The following is a 20705-nucleotide window of genomic DNA, read 5'->3' as shown; positions in this document are numbered from 1 at the left end:
ACAAGGAAGAACATTATGTCTTTGTGGCTAATTTTGAATGGACTATCTTAACTGCTTTGTCTCTGAAAGATTTTTCTTTGTGTTTTGGGCCACATGCACAGGGCTTATTTTTGACTCTGTGTTCAGGGGTCATTCCAGGTGGGGTCTGGGGGAGGGGCAGCAGTATGTGTTGTCATGGACTGAACCTGGGTCAGCTGTGTGTGAGATAAGCCCTCTGCCCGCTGTACTATCTCTCCCATAAAAAAGAGCTCTTTGAAAGGTCTTAGAAAATCATATTCCAAACCACTGAGTGACAGCATTTTAACTCTTTTAATAGAAAAATTAGAGGAAAAGATTAAAGAGCCAATTAAAGAACCATCGGAGGAACCTCTTCCAATGGAGACCGAGGAGGAGGATCCGAAAGAGGAACCCATAAAGGAGATAAAAGAGGTAAAAGGGCATCACCAGCCAGTGTTGGGCAGCTCTCATTGTTACAGTTTACTTGTGATTGAACATCCACTTGATAAAGCTTGATACTTGCTATAAATCTTATCTCTGCTATTTTTGGGGCTCTTCAGTGTTTGTAGTTCAGATTTCCTTCTGAATGTTTCATTGAATGCCCTGAAGAAGGGCTCAGACCAGGGCTTACATCTCATCTCCATCTTCCTGACCAGTAGATTGGCTCTATATTACAGGAATGTTAATTACATTCTCTTCGTTCTGTTCAACTGTTGATTGTATTCTGGCATGGAAAGGTTTTCATACTGTATGAAATTAAAGCAGATTTTGCATTTTTGTAGCTCTTTTATTCTATAGGGGACTGTTGATAATCATGTTTAATTATTGAGAAGGTTAGCAGGGAAAAGGGAATAATGAAAAGGTAGTCTTAACTTTCTGTTCTAAAATCCCTCAGTTTTGCTTCTTAAGCAGGTGGCTATTGAGTCTGTAAGACAGGACACTGCAGCTGATGGGTTCTGTTGGAGTGGGGGTTGTCTCCAATTAGAGGACTAGGATGTAGAACTTAGAAATGCCTACTGAGTCTCCCTTTCCTATACTAGCAGCTCCTTATTTTTATTGCGTTTTGAGTTATTTGCATTTATATTTGTATTGTCGGATGGTTAAGTGTATTAAATAGAATGAATATTTCCCACAGGAGCCCAAAGAAGAGGAGATGACTGAAGAGGAAAAGGCTGCCCAGAAGGCAAAGCCAGTAGCTACGACACCAATTCCTGGTACTCCATGGTAGGTAGTTGCTAAATTAGTATTTAATAAATTAGTAATATTTATTTAGTTTGCCATACCCTATTGAAAGAAAAAAGTTTTTAAAAGCTTATGTCAAATGTCTTTGTCTAGTGAATATTTGTTTGGTTCTTATTGTATTTGGAGTGTTAGCTCTATAAAGCCGTATGGCACTCTTTGTTGATTTTGATTGTTCACAATCAGAGACCACTGCAAGGTCCTGAGTCTGCCGATTATCCTTTAAATGTTCTTTTGTGTACACTCATGGGGGTGGGAGGTCTCCCAAGCAGTGTTCAGGAGATCGGTGCCCTCTCCGGCGATTCTTGTCCGCCAGGCTGCTGTTGGGGATGGAGAATGTGATGCTGAGAGCCACTGCAGTGGCCTTTAGGGCTGTACCCAGCAGTGCTTTGGGTGCCCTGTGGTGTAGGGATTGAACTGCTGCTGTCTGCCTCATGTTAACCCCTGTACTATCTCTCTGGCTTCTTAAATTTTGTCTTTCAAGTGCCTTGTAGGATCTGTCTTCAATCCTATGGAGTGGTTGTTCATTTTATGGTGCTAGGGATCAAACCCAGTACCTCATACAGGCACAGCAAGTGCTTTACCACAAAGCTGCTTCCCTGGATTCACAAGATGTCGCTTTATTATTTATTTAATTGGGGGGTGGGCACATACCTGGTAGGCTACAGGGGACTATAAATTGCTGGAGCCCTAACTCAGCCTTGTACATGCAAGTGCATGTGCTGTCGCTCTTGGGCCTCAGCATTGGGTACCATTAAGCTTTTCTCTTCTTTGGTTGTGGTTGTTGCTTTGAGTAGGGATCATACTCTTGACTGGGGACCGTGCTCCCTTTGCAAATGGTATTTGCACTCATTTGGTTGCAGTGCACAGAAGATTGCGGTGCTGGGGTTCACAGGCTGCAATTGGCAGCATGGCTGGCATAAATTGAATTCTCCCCCCCCCCCCCCCCTTGCTGCTGCTCTTGTAATGGTGGAGGGCCACTCACACTTGATTGTGGTGCTTTTACAGATTTGCACACTCTTTCTCAGTGCTCAAGCACACCTAGCTTCAGGGCTCAGAGGATTCCTTACTTTGTTGTGATACAGCAGTCCCAAACAGTGGAGATGTCAGGATGGCACTTAGAGTATGTGGGTGATGATGTGGATAGAACTTACAGCCTGATGATTGCAAGGCTGGTGCTCAGCAGTCAGGCACTGAGCCATACCTGGTCCTCGCAGATAGATTTGAATGTTTGTTTTTAAGTATATGCCCATGTATGTGGTATGTTTATAGAACTATGTTCTTTTTAACTTTTTTTTATTTTTATTTTTTAACTCTTTAGTCTTTGGACTACGTCTGGCTATGCTCATGGGTTACCCCTCGTGGGACTTGGGGGTGATATGTGGGGTTGAGGATTGAACTAGGTCAGCTTCAGCCCCCAAAATGGTTCCTTTTTATTTGTAGCTAGTTTTCTGTACAACTTTCCCATTTTTAAAAATCTGAATATATAACATTTTATTTATGAAGTTCTTGGAGGGTGAGAGTCCTCAGTCGGGCTCGAGGTCCCCTTCTGGACTACCCAGTTCAGTGGTAGGGCCTAGTGACATGGCACTGCTCAGGTGCAGCAGTTCTTGGCAGCCTCCAGTTTTGTACGTAGTGATGCTTGGGGCCATATAGCGTGGGTCTTGTGTGTGTCCATATCATGAGCTCTCTTCTGCAACCCTTGTTTAACATAGTAAAGTAAAAATGTGAAATGTAGTGGCTGGAACAATCCTGCCAGGGCGCTAGAATCCTGATGTGAGAAACCATTATCTCAGACTAATCTGGGACTGGATGTATGGAGATTTGGTCTTCAGAAATAGCATCAAGAATAAAAAGACCAGAGACCAGAGAGACAGGATAATGCAGCAGCTAGGGAGCTTGCTTTTACATGATTAAACTGGGTTCAGTCCCTGGCACCCTGTGTGTTACCCCCAAGCCCTGTCAGAAGTGATCCTGTCAGAGCTGGAAGTAAGCCCCAAGCATTGGTGGTGTGGCTCACCATCCCCCCCTCCCACCCCTACACACACCTCCAGCCACCAAAGACATTCAAAAACATACAGGAAAAAAAGGAGAGCAGTATGTCAGACATGTGTTACAAAATTTTCATTCCTGCCTTTTTAATTTTACATCTTGATTTATATTTTTATCAAATGGATGAGTATTTTTTAACATTTTTGCATTACTTTGATAATTTTCTAAATTTATTTTTGATTTTGGGGGCCATGCCTAGCTGTGCTTGCTGGCTACTCCAAGGCAAGTACTTGTCAAAATCAAGTGATCTAATTATTTATATTTTTAGCTATTGCTAACTAGACCTTAGCAAAGGAATTTTTTTTCTTGGGGTGGGGAGAGACAGAGGTATGCCAATTAATATTCTCCACAAAAGTCAGAGAAAACAGCTTTACTACTTTTCTCCTAATCACCCCAGTGTAGGGAAGTTTTAATCCTTTAAAACTTTGGTAACCTGAAAAGAAAAAGATAGTGGTATAACTGAATCTATTTTATGCTTATTTCATGTGGATTACCTCTTCACTTTTTGCTCATTGTTATGAACTTTCCCTTTTCTTAGTAATAAAGTTTCTCATGCTTTCTGCTGTTAACAGTTTTTGTTTATATGTAATGGTCTGTTAGTTTAAAAAAATATTTAATTGAATCACCTTGAGATGCAGTTACAGAGTTCTTTATGGTTGAGTTTCAGCATACAGTGTTTGAACACTCATCCCTTCACCAGTACACATTTCCTGTCACCAATGCCCTCAGTTTCTCGCACCTGTTTTTTTGTTTTTAAGCTCGTCATACATTAAATTTATATGAGTATAAAATGTCATATATAATGGGTGAGTGTCAGTTGTAAGATAAACATTATTTGGGTATATAGAATATGCCAATTTATATGCATAATTGTGCCATTTGGGTAGTCAAGTATTTATTAGTCTTTGTCTCTTGATAGCTTTTATGTCAAATGTTGCTCTTTTTGTTTGTTTGTTCTTGGGTAATACCCAGCGATGTATAGTTTACTCCTGGCTCTGCACTCAGGAATTACTTTTTTTATATTGGGACTTAACTTTTCTAACATTTCACAATAGGTTTACTTCTGTAAAAATTAATAAAGAAGGGACCAGAGAACTAGTCTGGGGGTCAAGGCACTTTCCTAGAATACTGTCAATGCCATTTCAATCCCTGGAGCTACATTGGCCCTTTAGCACTGCTGAGTGACCCAAGAGGTTAAAATTAGAACTTATTTGTGAGGGGGGAGGAGGGAGGGAGAGAGGTTTTATTTTTGTTAGGGGGGTTTTCCTATTTCGAAGAAGTTTTTTGATTTTTTTCTTTTTTTTTTTTTTCTTTTTGGGTCACACCCGGCAATGCACAGGTGTTACTCCTGGCTCTGCACTTAGGAATTACTCCTGGCGGTGCTCAGGGGACCATATGAGATGCTGGGAATCGAACGCGGGTTGGCTGCATGCAAGGCAAAAACGCCCTACTGGCTGTGCTATTGCTCCAGCCCCTCTAAGAATTTTTTAGTGTCTGACAAATGTTTTTGAAGGTCACTGATGGATTGAATGATTAAACTGAGATTTAATAATTGGCTTTAATTGCTTGCTAAGATTGTATCAACTGTTTTAGCTTGAAGTTATTTTTGTAGTCTATGGAAAGTATGGGCTGGAGTGATAGAACAGTGGGTAGGGCGTTTGCCTTGCATGCAGCCAACATGGCTGACCCAAGTTCGATTCCTCTGCACCTCTCCGAGAGCCCGGCAAGCTACCGAGAGTATCTTGCCCGCACGACAAAGCCTGGCAAGCTACCCGTGATAAGCTACCCATGACGTATTCAGTATGCCAAACACAGTAACAAGTCTCACGATGGAGACGTTACTGGGCCCGCTCGAGCAAATCAATGAACAACGGGAGGACCATGACCGTGATGGAAAGTCTGAGCTGCCTATACTTTTCATGACTTTGTTGTAGTCTGTTAGGGTTTCCTAATATAAAAATCTCATCTTTGGGCTTTTAATTGTTTTTTGTCTTGTATTTACTGAGAGTTGCAGAGGACATTATTTTACTTCTTTATAGTTTTAAATTTTTTTTGAGGGTGGGGAGCACAGGCCACACCAGACTACTCAGGGGCTATTCCTAACTCTATTTTCAGGGGACCATATTTGGTGCCAAGGTTACAAAACAGGGACAGCTTTATACATCTTACCTCCTCTACTTTTTCTGTGTTCTGTTGAAATTGTTTTTTATTCCTAAGCACTTTGTGTCATGCATATCATTAGCATAACACAGTCTTGACATATGAAAATGACATAAGAAATTGTTGAAAGTTTTTCTGTTGATTCTGAAATGTCCTGCCCGCTTTTCGGTGCATTTACCTTTGGGACCATTTATTGGGCACTTAAGTATGTTGGAGCCATAATGGTACCTCACTCTCAAAGTAGTGACTATTAACAGAGGCCATATAGTGTTTTAGGAACTAGTATGGAAAACTTAAGATTCGGTATTTTTTACTAAATTCTAGTATAAATTTTAATATTTTCTCCCCTTATAACAAGATTTATCCGAAGTATCTAAGAATGACTTTTTATCTTCCTCCTGAGCACCAATGGGTAGGTCAAAACCAAAATGTAATATAAAGCCATAGTTTTCTTTTAAGCACTTCTTTAGCAGCATCCTACAAATTGTTTTGTGTTCATTGTCATTTGCTTCATATTGCTTTTAAATTTGCTATTTGACTTTCCTTAGGTTATTGAATTATTTAGAAGTCTTGTCATTTTGTTCTAGAATTTTGGATTTTTCTGGGTAGCATATGTTATCAATTTATTTGCCATATGGTCAGAATGCACTGTTCTACTGCTTCCAATTTTGTTATTTTGTTTTAATGCTAACACATGGTCTGTTTTAGTTCTGTTTGTTTTTGGGTCTGGTTGGTCATCAGTTGCTCAGGTGGTATTAAGTCTGCTATAATTGTGTATTGCCGTGCACAATCAAACCCCGGTCTCCTATATGTAGAGCATGCGATCCAGCCCTCTGAGCCATTTTCTCAGCCTTGAGTTTTTTTCAGTTACTTCGAATTACTGTTTTAACCATAGCCAGTCAATTCTCTTCTGCCCAAAAAAACTGTTGTTATTGTTCGCTGTTTGGGGAGGATTGAGCCACACCCTGCCATGCTTAGGGGCTGTTTCCTGGTTCTGCTTGTAGTGATCCCTGGCAGTGCTCAGGACACCACATGAGGTGCCAGGGATTTCAATCTCAGTGGGATGTGAGGCAGTTGCCTTAATTCCTGTGTCTCTCTCCCGCCCCCCTTAACCATGTTTGACTCTCTATTAGTAATGAGAACATGTCTTCTCACTTCACTTTCACCTCTCCTTTGGGCAGAATGTCAGTAAAAAGCCTAACAAAAGAAAATTATATTTGAATTCATTCTTAGGTGTGTTGTCTGGACTGGTGATGAGCGTGTCTTCTTTTATAATCCTACCACTCGTCTTTCTATGTGGGACCGACCTGATGATCTCATTGGAAGGGCAGATGTTGACAAAATCATTCAGGAGCCCCCTCATAAAAAAGGGATGGAAGAAGTGAAGAAACTAAGTAAGTTTTAAATTATAGCAGTTTATCATCTATTTTTGACATTCTTTAAATATTTTGACAAAATTTGGAGCCATTTAGAAATAGTTTCTTATTTTCAGGGAACATAGGAAATTTGGAAAATAGTTATGTTGGTTTGAGTTCAGTAGTGGAGATTTAAGAAATAGGGAATTTGGATAAAACTGGTTTTGTAAAATGTTTTATGTTTTTAAATTTCTTTTTCATGTCAAGATTTTCAGCATGATGTTAATAAGCACGATGTTACTATTGGTGAGCCTTTGAATCCATTGTGCAGCTATATTTTAATTATTAAAAGTATAGATTATTTAAAATACTTACTAAGCCCTGTAAAGTGAAAACTTTTATAACAGTATTCAAATCTTAGTTTTAAAACTAGAAGAAACTTAGGGAAAGTACGCCTTAGTCCTGAAAATAAAAAATTTACTAAAGACATTTTCTTACTCATGTTCAGTCAGCATACTGATAAATAGAGTAAACACAAATTTTGTACATAATTTTTTGGCTATTTAGGCCACACCCAGTTGTCCTTAGGGCTTTCTCCGGGTGCTGCTCAGCAGTCATTCTTGGCTGGCTCTGGGGACCATATGTGGTGCCAGGGAGATCAAACCCAGGTCAACCACGTGCAAGGCAAGCACCGTACTTATTCTACTTTCAGGCCCTGATATGTTTGTGTTTTTTAGAATCTATTCATTTAATGTAGAAATATGCTAGATGAATCATTTGATACTTAAAGTGAAACAAAGCCTTAATGAATCATTTGCTACTCAAAAGTGAAACAAAACCTAGAATGTCATTTATAATTGAGAAATAAATAGTATACTAACACTTTCTACTTGTCATTTCCAAGTGAATTCAACTTTGCCTTCCTGGTTCTAAATATACTAGGCACTAGTTTTTTCTTTGCATTTAGTAATATGTTTTACAGTTGTAATAAAAAAAATTAAAACGAAACAACTACTACCACCATTTACTACTGAATATTGATTGCTGAGCAAGAGTTTACTTAGTTAGGGTGGTGAGATTCAAACCTAGAACCTCCCTCATTCTTGAGGCATGAGCTCCACCACTGAGTTGCTTGTTCTTTACTGCTGATATTGATAGTTCAAATGCTTTTATGGTGATACTTCATTGTTCTGAGTTATGCAAATAAGATAAGTGATTTGTCTTTGTTTTTGTCTGCTTTAACTATTCAGTCTGCTACGGGTCTTCAGTTCATTTGACAAATACATCATAAACATAGATTTCAAAATGAATAGAGAATTTTATATAACCATTCTACTTTGTTGAATGTTTTATGAAGGAATAAATGTTATGGATACATATTTCATAGAATAGTAATCTTTAAAAGAGAAGATTGTGTAATATGTACATGTAACTATTCAAATTAATATTTGAAATGTTTTTGTCAGGACACCCGACCCCAACAATGCTGTCCATCCAAAAGTGGCAGTTCTCTATGAATGCAAGTGAGTAACTGTAAATTGCAGCTGCTTTTAAATATTGTTAAAGCAGTTGTTCTGGTAGTTAATAGATATCTATATATATATTTGTATTGCTTGTTTTTATTCTGACAAAGTTTAAATTTTTTTAGTTAAAGAAGAACAGGAATTAATGGAAGAAATTAATGAAGATGAACCTGTTAAAGCCAAAAAAAGGAAGTAAGTAATGCTTATAGTTTATGTAATTCAGGTAGATTTTACTTTTTGAAAGTTGATTAGCTCACTTTCAAATCGTGACTGAGACAGGTAATGTGTATGTTGTTAGGAGATAGAAGTTAATAATTGCCCTTTTAGGCCTGAAACAAAACTTGGCTTGAATATTGAAATGGTGTCCTTGTGTTTCTAGATTTACTAAAGATTTGGTTATTTAAATATATGAAGCCAAATGACATTTTACGAATTAATTTAGCAATTATTTGAGGGCAGTTTATTAGACCTGAGCTTTGTAAAAATGTTTTCTCCCTAATGTATTTCCTAAATGGACACCTTTCTAGAAATCTATGTACAATCACAGATTTCTCTCTTATGTACTAGTCATTCTCTAGTCCTGAAGTCTAGTCATTAATACCTGGTCTAGAGAACCTGTGTTAGAGTTTGCTCAAGATACTGCTCTAAGTGAAAGCTTTAGTTTTACCATAGAGTGGGTTAAAATGTGAATGTTACTAATGAATGTTATTTTGGGGAGGGGGAAAAGGGAGGTATAGGGTGTTTGTGTGAGGGTGGGGGAGGAATGGGACCATTATTTAGCAGCAAAAAGGAAAGTTTGAAGATATTAGGGACTGGTTGATCTTAGTCCTTATTTGAAAAGGACAGATTGAATGCAGCCAAATTATAGCAAAGAAATCAGTAAGATAACCTCTATGGAGGGTAATTGTTTTTAAAATTTTCTCCATTGGCAACAATGTTAAATTAAAATATTAAAGAGTCACATACTCTACCATAGTAACACAGCTATTTTCATTTTTGCAGTTGCCTTTTTAGTTCTTGACTAAACATCTTTTTGTAATCAACCAATTTTGTGTTCATAAAAAGTCCTAGAATACTACATTTCTTTTCTTTATTAATACAAATGACTGTATTCATTCTGTTTACCATAATTTTGGCTGTTCCTACAATGTTAAACTTTTAGGTTGTTTTTAATTGTTTGTTCTTATAGACAACTCTGTAAGGTTTTTAACTGCTTTTATCAGGAGAATGTCAAAGAAGTCCTTTATGTGGATTGCCCGAGCTTCTCTATTTAGGTACAAAGCTAAAAGCCTATTTTTCCTGGCTTAGTTTTTCTTTATTTCTTTTATTGAGATAGATAGTGATAGTTTGTATTGTGACATTTTTGTTTAGCATAATTCTGTAAAGATTATTTGTTTTCATTAGTTATATTTCTTGGATGTCTTTTACTCTTTATTTAAAGTTCTTAAATTATTTTAAGAGGGTATATTGTTTGGCAAATTACTTTTACCTGTTTGTTTTGTGCATATCTTAGGTCACAGACAATCTCGCTAAGTTCCTGCAGGTCACCGACCATGTCTTCTGTTTCTTTTGATTCATTCCCTAAGATGCTTATTAATTACCTCTCACTTAGCGTATTTATGGGTTAGCCTTAGTTCCATTTAAATCTGGGCTACCTTCAGTCTCCAATATAGCATGCTTTTAAATTTCCTAATGTTCTCTTTTCCTAATTCCCTTAAGTCTACATAGGGAACATGAACATGAATTTTATTTTTATGTATAGCAGATCATTTTAAAAGGAGGAAGATCTGCTCAAACGCACCTGGCTATCATTGCATTACTTATTCTTTCTGATTATTCACATGAACGGGCCTTCTTCATAGTGCTCACGTTTGAGAGGTGACTCGATTTCATGTTAAAATTCCACTCGAGTACATACAGCAGCAGGGCTATCCTTAGCCCTGAGGTAACATTTTTGAGGAACAAGAAGTAGTTTAGTCATTGATGAACAATTCTAATGCCACCTAAGTACTCCTGGGCCTATGTTGCTCTCTGGGACCTGTCCTTCAAAAATCTCAACTTATCACCCAGAAAGTGAGTAAAAAAAATGTCAGGTAGGTAAGGTATATCTCTCACATGTCCACTTGGCCACGTTTGCAGATATTTTAATTTTATTTTTTAAAAAAATGCTGAGATTGCTAAGACATACCCAATTTTACTAGATTAAAATATTTTATGCATTATATAATATAAAATATTTTATAATGATTGTTTTTTTTTCTATATCAAGAACTAAAAATTAAATTCTGTGCTGTTTGATTCTAACACATAGAGTTCTACTGCAATGTGAAGTAAGGTGAATTTTTTGGGTTTTTTTTTTTTAATTTGTTTTTTGTTTTTAAAGTAAGATAGTTCATTATGTATATAAAATACTAGTAGGGGAGATAGCACAGTAAAGGTATACTCTTTTCCTAACAATGTAGCTAGCCATTATAACATCCATAGAAGCTCATTGTAACTATTATTTGTAGTAGTATTAATTATTATTACAATTTTAATGAAAGCTGCTTATCCCTTAGAGTTCAGTTTGAACTCTCAATATAATCTGTTTTTGCCAAAAATATGCTGCTCAGTAGTGAGTCTTGAATATCCCATTGATTTTAAGATTTTTAAGATTCTTAATATTTTTTCATTTGACACCTTATATTTTATTTTTTATAGGCGAGACGATAATAAAGACATTGATTCAGAGAAAGAAGCCGCCATGGAAGCTGAAATTAAAGCTGCCCGAGAAAGGGCCATTGTCCCTCTGGAGGCCCGCATGAAGCAGTTCAAGGACATGCTGCTAGAGAGAGGGGTCAGAAAACAATCTTTGGGGGAGATATTTCTGTTTTGTATAAGTAATATAAATATGTCTTGCTAAAAGGTCAAATCTAAGGTTAGTGCTCATAATGTGGGGGGGAGAAGGGAAGCCTATCACATTACTGTACTCTTTCAACCTTTTTCTTGGCTAATCATATGTTTAACTGAATGCCATTTTACTATTCTTTTAAGTACAAATAACATTTAACATTTATTGGGTCATTAAATTTTGGTGAGTAATATAAGACGAGTATTAACATTACAGAATGGCGGATTGCCCAGGAGAGGTAAAGTATACACAATTCTTCCTTTAATATCTTCAGAATGGTTTTTTGTTATACGAGAACTGGTACTTTCTGATACGAATGAAACTTAATTGAAAAAGGAATTTCAGCCTTTTGGTTCTATTCACAGATTGATTTGAATAAGTAAAATTGTTTAATTTTAAATCACAACGTAGTTCTCAAGATAGGAGCAAGCATGGGAAATCAAAATGCAAATCTTCAAGGCTTTTTCTGATGTACTTATTTTTTAAATGTCACACAGTAGTGGTTATTTTAATGAGTAATTAAGTGTGTTATTTCTATATAATATAGGAATGTTCAGAGCCAATTAGTGTGGAAGTTTTCTATTGCTAGACCCCCACTGCTTGTCATCTATTAGTGATGGGAACTTCAGTATGGTTTTTATTATGTTTCCTTTTTAAACAGATGTCCTGTAGATTTCAAGCAAAATATATGACCTTTATGTTTTTAGAGCAAACTTAATTATGAGGCAATACCTTTTTTTATTTTGAAGGTGTCTGCTTTTTCAACATGGGAGAAGGAATTACACAAGATAGTTTTTGATCCTCGGTACTTACTACTTAATCCTAAAGAGAGAAAACAGGTAAAAACGTTATTTAAGAAATGCGTATCCATGCAGGCATTTTAAATTTATTTAATGGTTCATATCCACCGAATGCCTAGCAGTGGTCTCGGGGCTCCTTTGATGGTACTGGAGAAAATTGGAGGAGGGGCAAGTCATAACGGGAATAGAATTCAGGGCCTTCTATATGCATGGATTAATGTACCATCCTCTTCATTTTCTCCTGAAACAGTTTCATATTCTAGAACATAAGTCATACTCCTTGTGGACATTCCTGACTCAGAAATGCTTGGTCATTTGTCCTTTATGTTTGGGCATGACTATAGCCTTATGAACCATTTGTCCCTGCCTCATACACGTGGTTATAGCTAAAAAGTTTCAAAGTTAACTTCAAATGTAGTTTGTACTTTTTTATTGGGCAAATGACATAATTTTACAGTAAAAAAATGGCAAGAGTGAAAAGGGTGCAGGGGATTTATAAATCCTACCCACAGATTGGACTGTCATTGAACAGTGTGGTTTGTAACCTTTGTATATTGTATACATGCCAGTGTATACAGATTGGTTGATATTGTGGATAGAGAGTATTTCAAGACAGGTAGACAGGCTTCCATTTCACAGTCCCACATAAAGTCCCACCTAAATGGTACCTGTTAAAGATTCTTTGTCATAAATAGAAATATTGAACATATCAGGGTCTCTTTTGAACTAGAGTTGCCTTATTACTGAGTTGCCGTTTATTCCAATGATGATTCAGTGACTCATCTTCTTGTTGATTGCTGCCTCCTCTAAGTATTATACAATTCACGTTCTGAGTTACCTGAACCATCCTCACACTGATCTTAGCAAAGTGGTGTCTTAAACCACTTATCTATAGTAGGGCTGTTGAACTACCAAGATTATTCTTTTGAAAATAGTAGTATCCATTTCTCATACTTATATAATTTAATAGTTGGGATAGTTGTCTATACAGTAGAATTCTGAGAAAGAGCAGAAAATTGCAATTTGCTGGATGTATACTCCTGGACTCACAGTAGTAAAACCTGACTTTCCAAATAAATCAAAGTATTGATGTGTGAAATCAGTTTCACCTCAGTTGATGGTCCTATCATAATCTGTAAAACAACTTTGATTCTTCAGTTTTCTCAGCTCATTTCAAGTCTCAGCAAAGTCTACCTCCCCAAATTTTTCTGAATCTTTATTCCTCTTTTCCCACGCGAACACCTTAGTCAGGCCACCATGATAGTTCATTATCTCTCATACTTTAAAATAACTTGTTTAGGGACAGGGATGTGGGTCAGACCTGGATTCATTTTCAGATTATAGTATATGCTACTCAGAGCTATTTAGGTTGACATACAGAATAGAACTTTATTACTACTGTAATTTCTCATGATTTGAGGTTTTTGTTTACCAGATTCATACTGAATTCTAAGTTGAATTTAACTGATTTGAGAATTGGACAATAATAGGGACCTTTGAAAAGGCAAAACCATTTATTTCTTCGCACACTGACATCAAATGTGTAGGCGTTTTTCTAATACCAGCCATTTCTCTGTTGTGTGCTGGGCATGTTACAATTTATATAGTTCTCACACAGTGTACTTGGAATTAGTATCAGGTTTTACTCTGTTTGTATCCACTGTAGATGCCAAGTGCAAGAACCTACATGATAGTATATTGGGAAGGGTGCTTGCTTGTACTCAGCCAACCCAGTTTCTGTCCCCAGCTCTGGATATTGTCCCTGGAGTACAGGGCCCGGAGTAATCCCTGGTCCCAAACCGGGAGAGGTGCCACGGTGGAGAATGAGACCAGGCACAGTGTAGGCCCTACTGACTTATCCACACTTTATGGAATTCAGTGACAAAATCCATGATTTTCTCCTTGCACTTGGCGATGTATCAGAGACTCTCATAACTTAGGCAAACAGTATATTTACTGGTCCTTTACATACAAAATGGATCAAATAATGAATATTGATGGACAGAAGATCCTGAGATCCAAAGAGCAGTGACTGGAAGGAGCCTGAGTGCAGGAATACTCCTTCTCAGAGTTTGGTGCTCTGTCCTCCTAAAAGGTGGCCCCTGAACCCTTTTATTTACGGGTTTGGGGAGATAACTGTTATGTAGGCACAGTTTATTCAAGTATTGAACGTTGATGTCTGGGCTCGATTTTCCGTTTCATTTTCAGCCACCTGTCCCTGCAGAAAGTACTGGAAGGGTGATGAAGGGTATGTTCTGGCAATTCTAACCTCATCTGTGCGTTGGTTCCTCTGGCAGTGAGCCCAAACATCCTGTGGTTGCCTGGAGGTCTTCATTCATAGAAACTTAGCTTGCTAGCTTGAAAAGTCTTGTTATGAGTAACAGAAAACTGTTCACTGCCTCTTTATTTCAGAAATGGTACTAAGTCAGATATAACAAAAGATGTTCCTGGGGCTTTTATTGTACAGGAAATCACTGAATTTAAGAAGCTATATATAGTTAGGAGCCTGTAAACGGACCATATACTTCCATTTCTTGCCAGATGACAGTATCATACCCATACTTTTTGTAAACTTACATTTTGGAGGACACTGTACGAAAGCCGGAAAGGTCCTCCAAGTATTTCAAAGTGAGCATATCGTGGTTGCCTGGAGCAGGAAGTGAAGTGGGCTGAGGAGGCAGAGCCTTCGTGTATGAGGGCCTGGTGTTTGTCACCAGTGCTGCCAAACAAACCGAACATGGAAACAATTCTCCAAGATAATGAAATCTTGGCGTAGAGTACCCTTTGTTAACAATACTGTATTGCATATTAATTTCTCAAAGGTTAACTCTTACGTTGCGGTTTTGCCACATACAAAATAATATTTGTGGTCTACATAATAAAAGTAATAATAAAAGGCCTGGAGGAACTTAGAGAAAGTGATTGATGTTCATGGCATAAATTGTGATAGTGGTTCCACAGATGCATATTTCTAGATTCATCATGTTATATCCATTAAATATATACAGATTTTTATATGTCAGTTATGTATCAACAAAACATGCCCTGGATCATGAGGATTGTTTCTTGCTTTACTCCTTTTTCATGCGTAACTTCACTGTAGTAACTTTTTCAACTCTCCGTGTGATTTTCCCTCCCTCCCTTTTTTCCCTCCCTCCCTCCCTCCCTCCCTCCCTCCCCTTCCTTCTTTCTTTCTTTCTTTCTTTCTTTCTTTCTTTCTTTCTTTCTCTCTCTCTGTCTCTTCCTTTTCTTCTTTCCCCTCCTTCCCTCCCTCCCTCCCTCCTCCTTCTGTCTGTTTCTTTTTTCTTTTCTTTTCTTTTCTTTTCTTTTCTTTTCTTTTCTTTTCTTTTCTTTTCTTTTCTTTTCTTTCCCCTCCCCTCCTTCCTCTCTCCTTTTGTCTCATGGGCAGTGTTCAAGGGTTGTTTCTGGCTCTGCACTCAGTAATAACTTCTGACAGTGCTCAGAGGGCCATATGGGGCACCAGGGATCAAACCCATCTGCCACATGGCAAGGCAAGCACCTTACACTGTACTATCTCTCAGACTGGGTAATTTTCTTGACCTATACAATTTAACCCTTCAGTTAGTGATAGCACAGTGGGTAGGGTGTTTACCTTGCACATGACCAACCAGGCTTTGATTCTTCTGTCCCTCTCATGAGAGCCCAGCAAGCTACCGAGAGTATCCTGCCCGCATGGCAGAGCCTGGCAAGCTCCCCACGGCATATTCGATATGCCAAAAACAGTAACAACAAGTCTTACAATGGAGATGTTACTGGTGCCTGCTTGAGAAAAACAGTGGGAGGACAGTGCTACAGTTAGGTTTTTTATCCATTTTCTTTGATCTTCTCCCCCCCCCCGCCCCCGAACTTTATGTTGTTGTTGTTGTTATAGTTTCCTTAGTGTCCATTAAGATGATCTAAGATCTTTTTGACCCTGAGCTTTCATCCGACTCATCAGCATTAAACTAGATAAAGCTGCACTTCTGCAAATGAGAATATTCTGCAGGCCAGGGAACTCGATGAACTTGACCATATGTTGATTCAGTCAAATGCTTCTTACTCTGCAGCTTAGTGGGGATGGGCTTGAAGACTTAATCAAGGTGGACCCTGGCCTCTGAGCTCTGGGGCTTTCCTAAGGTACCCACATATCTTAAGTCCCTGCAGTTGCTTGACTGCTAAGATTACAGAAGCATGAGTACGTTCATAGTAATGTTCACTGCAGAGTTGTCTCCAGGGTCCCGTAGGGCAGCTCGTACAAGTGCTGTGGGCACTGTGCCAGGCACTGTGAGGACTTGTGGAGTTGCTTCCTCGGAGGCTTATTGTTACTGTACTCCTCTCTGTTAGGGGTACTGTTGGTTAACTCTAAACTCTTCAAGGATTCTCCTGTTTAAAAAAATATATATTGGTTAGCATCATCATGACTTGCCTACCAGCTCCTTAAGTATTTCACTGTCTGCTTTTCATCTTTCAGAGTTAACTCTTTTCTCTTTTTCCATTTCCCTGCTTTTGTTGGTTTGTGACTTTAAATGAGATTCCTCTAGTGTCATTGCTGTTCAAAGAAGGTGGGAGATAGATTTCTTCATTTCGTTATCTTGGAATAAAAGGGTGAGATCTCAAATTTTCTTCCAGAACAGACTTACAAGAAAGCTGACACAATAGTACAGCAGGTAGGGGCATTGGCCTTCCATGTGAGTGTCCTGGGTTCGAACCCTAACAGCTCATATGGTTCCCAGAGCCCTTCATGAGTGATCCCTGAGCTCAGCCAGGAGTAAGCACTGAGCACCACTGAGTGTGGCTCAAAACCCAAGAAACTAACATAGAGTTAGGATGCTCAACTGGAAAAAAAAAAAAAAGATTTATTTTTTAGTTAGGTTAATAAAAATTAAAAGAACTTTTGACCTTTTTTGTTTATGGAAGCCTAAGTAGAAGCCTTTTGTTATCTGTTAAGGAAGCTTAAACTTATCTATCAGTTGAAACTTAAAATTGAATTCTATGTTATTAATACATTTTTCCTATTATAGTTTGGAAAAAATAGTGACTGTTGTTTTCTGTGGACTCCATAATTTGGTAGTTAAAATTATTTGACTTGTCCAATTGGTTTATTTTTTTGTAGGTATTTGATCAGTATGTAAAGACCAGGGCAGAGGAAGAACGTAGGGAAAAGAAAAACAAAATAATGCAAGCCAAGGAAGAATTCAAAAAAATGATGGAAGAAGCAAAATTTAATCCAAGGTATGTGTTTCATCTCTGCCAGTTATCTATACACTTTAGCCAAAGATCAGTTATATCATTTTATTTCTCACCACCTGTATTTGAAAGTAGAATTTTATTTGATCATTGGTTTCGCTTTTCTAATTTACATTCTTATTATAAAGAATCTTTAGAGGAATTGATGGTGCTCTCTGAGTTACATTGGTTACAAGGACATCTTTGTTTCAAATACTTTCACACAGAAATTAGATTTTGTCTTTAGAAACTGGGAAATGGTTGAAAATCTGTTTCTGTCTTAAAGTTTTGTGCATGAATTGCAGAACAAGAACCTTTTTTTATTTAAAATGATGAGGTACCTTTCAGATATTCTGCATATCCAAATGATAGTTTTGTATGCCATTTTCAATTAATATTTATTACATGCATACAATGATCTGAAGAAATATTTTTAATGTATAATTGCAATATTTTGTGTGTAGCACTGTAGCACTGTCCTCCCGTTTTTCATCGATTTGCTTGAGCGGGTCCAGTAACATCTCCATTGTGAGACTTGTTACTGTGTTTGGCATATCAAATATGTCACGGGTAGCTTGCCAGGCTTTGCCATGTGGGCAAAATACTCTTGGCATGTCAAATACGTCACAGGTAGCTTGGCATATCAAATACGTCACGGGTAGCTTTGGCATATCAGATATGTCACGGGTAGCTTGCAGGGCTCTCTGAGAAGAGCGGAGGAATCAAACCCAGCTCAGCTGGACTTATGGCTTGCAAGGCAAACGCCCTACCGCTGTGCTATCGCTCCAGCCCACTGTATGTATTGGCATGTATTGCATACAATGCATGTATGTTTTGTATATATAGTTTTTCAAAACAGTTTTATTTCGGCATAATTTTGCACAGTAAGAAAAGATAAGCAAAATAGATAACTTGTTGAAGGCTGGAGTGATAATATAGTGGGTTTTGGGTTCCATCCCTAGCATCCTATGTGGACCCTCTGAGCCTGCCAGGAGTGATCCCTGTGCACTGCCAGGTGTGGCAAAAATAAATACGTAACTTGCTGAACTGAATGTGGAATTTCAGCTAAATGGTAATGTTCTACATAATAGTCCTGGCACAAGAATTGCTTTTTCTTTTATAGTTTAGTCATGGCAGTATTGATCTTAGGTTGTGATAAGGGTATTAGATTGTGGGGTCTCAGTGAACACCTTAGAACATGGAGAGTTTTTAAAATCACAGGGTAAATCCTTGGAGTTTTTGGCGGTGGTTTGGCAGCTCTGGCCTTCTATGTGACCAACCCACATTCAATTCCCAGCACCACATGTTCCTTGAGTCCCACCAGGAGTGATCCCTGAGTGTAGAGCCAGGATAAGCCCTGAGCACACATCTAGAAACACAGACACACACAGTGATACACACAATTAGTGATACTCCTAGCACTTTATTCTTTGTTTTTTGGACCACACCTGTCAGTGCTTAGGGGCTTGCTTCTGGCTCTGTGCTTAGGAAGTATGGCGGGCTTGGGAGACCATATGGGATGCTGGGGATCGAACATGGGTTGGCCACATGTAAGGCAAGTGCCCTACCTCTCTTTCTCTCTGCTGGCCCCTATTTCATGAATTTTTAAATTGCGGTTTATTTCATTTGGGACAGGGTGGACCATTCACAGAGGTGCTGAGATCACACAGACCTGGGTGTGACACTTAAACACATGCTCTTTTGGGGGTGTCACACTCGCCTAGCATAAAAACATTCTGACCATAGTGTTGTCCAGGCATCACTAGGGTGTACACACATGCTGGTGGGGTCTCCTGCCCTGGCTGTGGGGCGCTGAGAGCTCGTTTTGGTACCCGGGGTCTGAAACCACTGTAGGGGTGGCGCTGGGTGTGTGTGGCTGCTCTGGGGAGAGAGCTACCGGCCTCACATTTATAAAACAGCTACTTTTTGCCCCTGAGACAGTCCATCAGACCCCTGATTTTATGCTTTGTTCATATAGATCTCAGAAAGTGGAATATATTTCTCTTAGCTTCCTTATTTTGTGTGCTCTCATCTAATAATGTATTTTCTCCCCAGCCTAACTTGGCTCACAACCGTGTCAGGAAGTACTATTTCCCTGATCTTCAGCATCTTCGTCTTTCCATTCTGCTTGTGGGGAGTTCCTTTGTGGTAGTCTTCTGGGGTGCTCTCTTTCTGTAATTTTCCCCTGCTCTTTTAGTAGCACTGTAGCACTGTCCTCCCGTGGTTCAATTCCTCTATTTGCTCAAGCGGGCACCATTAGATTTCCGTTATGAGACTTATCGTTACTTGGCGTATTGAATATACGGGGAGCTTGCCAGGTTCTGCCGTGTGGGCGGGGTACTCTCAGTAGCTTGCCTGTCTCTCTGAGAGGGACGGAGTGATCGAACCCAGGTCAGCCTGCTGTGTGCAAGGCAAACACCCTACCCACTGTGCTATCATTCCAGCCCACTGGATTTTTTGCTGCTTCTATTCATTCTACTCTTAATTGTGTCTCTGCACCTTATGAATTGTTGCAGAGCAGGGGACACGTCAGACAGCAGTCTTACTATAACTTTCCTAACTGCTCCTTTAAATAAATAATTGCTCTCTTTATTTTGTTCTGTTTTATAGCTGCTTACGGAAGCAAAACTTACTAAACTAGAAATAGGACTAAATCTCCTCTTGGAGTGGCGTAGATGAGCCACTGACGCACACAAGTCCTTTCACTTTGGAATCTTGTCTTTTTCCCTTTGGTTTTCAAATAATAAGATGTGTTTTCCCCTAACACTATCTCAAATCTTTAACTTCATTTTTACCCCTCAGCCTTTCTGTTTCGTGCTATTCATTATTCACTGCGTATATATTGGGACCTAGTCTCTCTGGCACATAGTCTTTTTTTTTTTCTTTTTGGGTCACACCCAGCGATGCACAGAGGTTACTCCTGGCTGTGCACTCAGGAATTACCCCTGGCGATTCTCAGGGGACCATATGGGATGCTGGAAATCGGACCTGGGTTGGCTGCTTGCAAGGCAAACACCCTACCCGCTGTGCTATTGCTATCACTCCAGCCCCTCAGGCACATAGTCTTGGTGGGGGAAAAAAAAGTATTGTTTGCTATACCTGTGTACAAACAGAAGTATCTCTATCAAATTAGCATGCTCTGCTGTTTTGTTACAGAGTTACCTTTAGTGAATTTGCAGCAAAGCATGCTAAAGATTCAAGATTCAAAGCAATTGAAAAGATGAAAGATAGAGAAGTTTTGTTTAATGAGTTTGTGGCAGCGGCAAGGAAAAAGGAGAAAGAAGATTCGAAGACCAGAGGTGAGAAGGTAAGATGGACTTAGTTCCTGTGATACAATTATTGGAGTGTGATTGGAAGGAACTAAACTGATTGCTGTTTCTGATCTCGTTAGAAGGATAAGTAGAAGAATTTATTATGTGGGTGAGTTCTATTACTTACATGGTATTTTAATACCTGTTCTGAA

At 38.7% G+C, this 20705-nt stretch overlaps 1 protein-coding gene across 6 annotated transcripts in view; it reads left to right on the top strand.

The window, feature by feature from the left end:
• Positions 1 to 20705, top strand: part of TCERG1 (transcription elongation regulator 1) — a 54193-nt gene that overhangs the window by 23089 nt on the left and 10399 nt on the right. For 4 of the 6 annotated variants that reach the window (XR_008793881.1, XR_008793882.1, XM_056124283.1 and 1 more), the window contains 10 exons: positions 317 to 429; positions 1133 to 1221; positions 6682 to 6842; positions 8270 to 8326; positions 8452 to 8518; positions 9550 to 9600; positions 11027 to 11162; positions 11966 to 12055; positions 17130 to 17248; positions 20399 to 20549. Coding sequence is in view for 4 of the 6 variants with exons in the window: in XM_056124283.1 (XP_055980258.1) it covers positions 317 to 429; positions 1133 to 1221; positions 6682 to 6842; positions 8270 to 8326; positions 8452 to 8518; positions 9550 to 9600; positions 11027 to 11162; positions 11966 to 12055; positions 17130 to 17248; positions 20399 to 20549 (1034 nt within the window). In the remaining 2 variants the exon portion in view is untranslated. The remainder of the gene's footprint in view (positions 1 to 316; positions 430 to 1132; positions 1222 to 6681; positions 6843 to 8269; positions 8327 to 8451; positions 8519 to 9549; positions 9601 to 11026; positions 11163 to 11965; positions 12056 to 17129; positions 17249 to 20398; positions 20550 to 20705) is intronic. The other 2 variants (XM_056124284.1, XM_056124282.1) reach the window with 1 other exon arrangement.

This window comes from Sorex fumeus, unplaced genomic scaffold (genome assembly GCF_029834395.1).
Source record: "Sorex fumeus unplaced genomic scaffold, SorFum_2.1 ptg000051l, whole genome shotgun sequence".
NCBI lineage: Eukaryota > Metazoa > Chordata > Mammalia > Eulipotyphla > Soricidae > Sorex > Sorex fumeus.
This window is presented reverse-complemented; position numbering and strand designations above follow the sequence as displayed.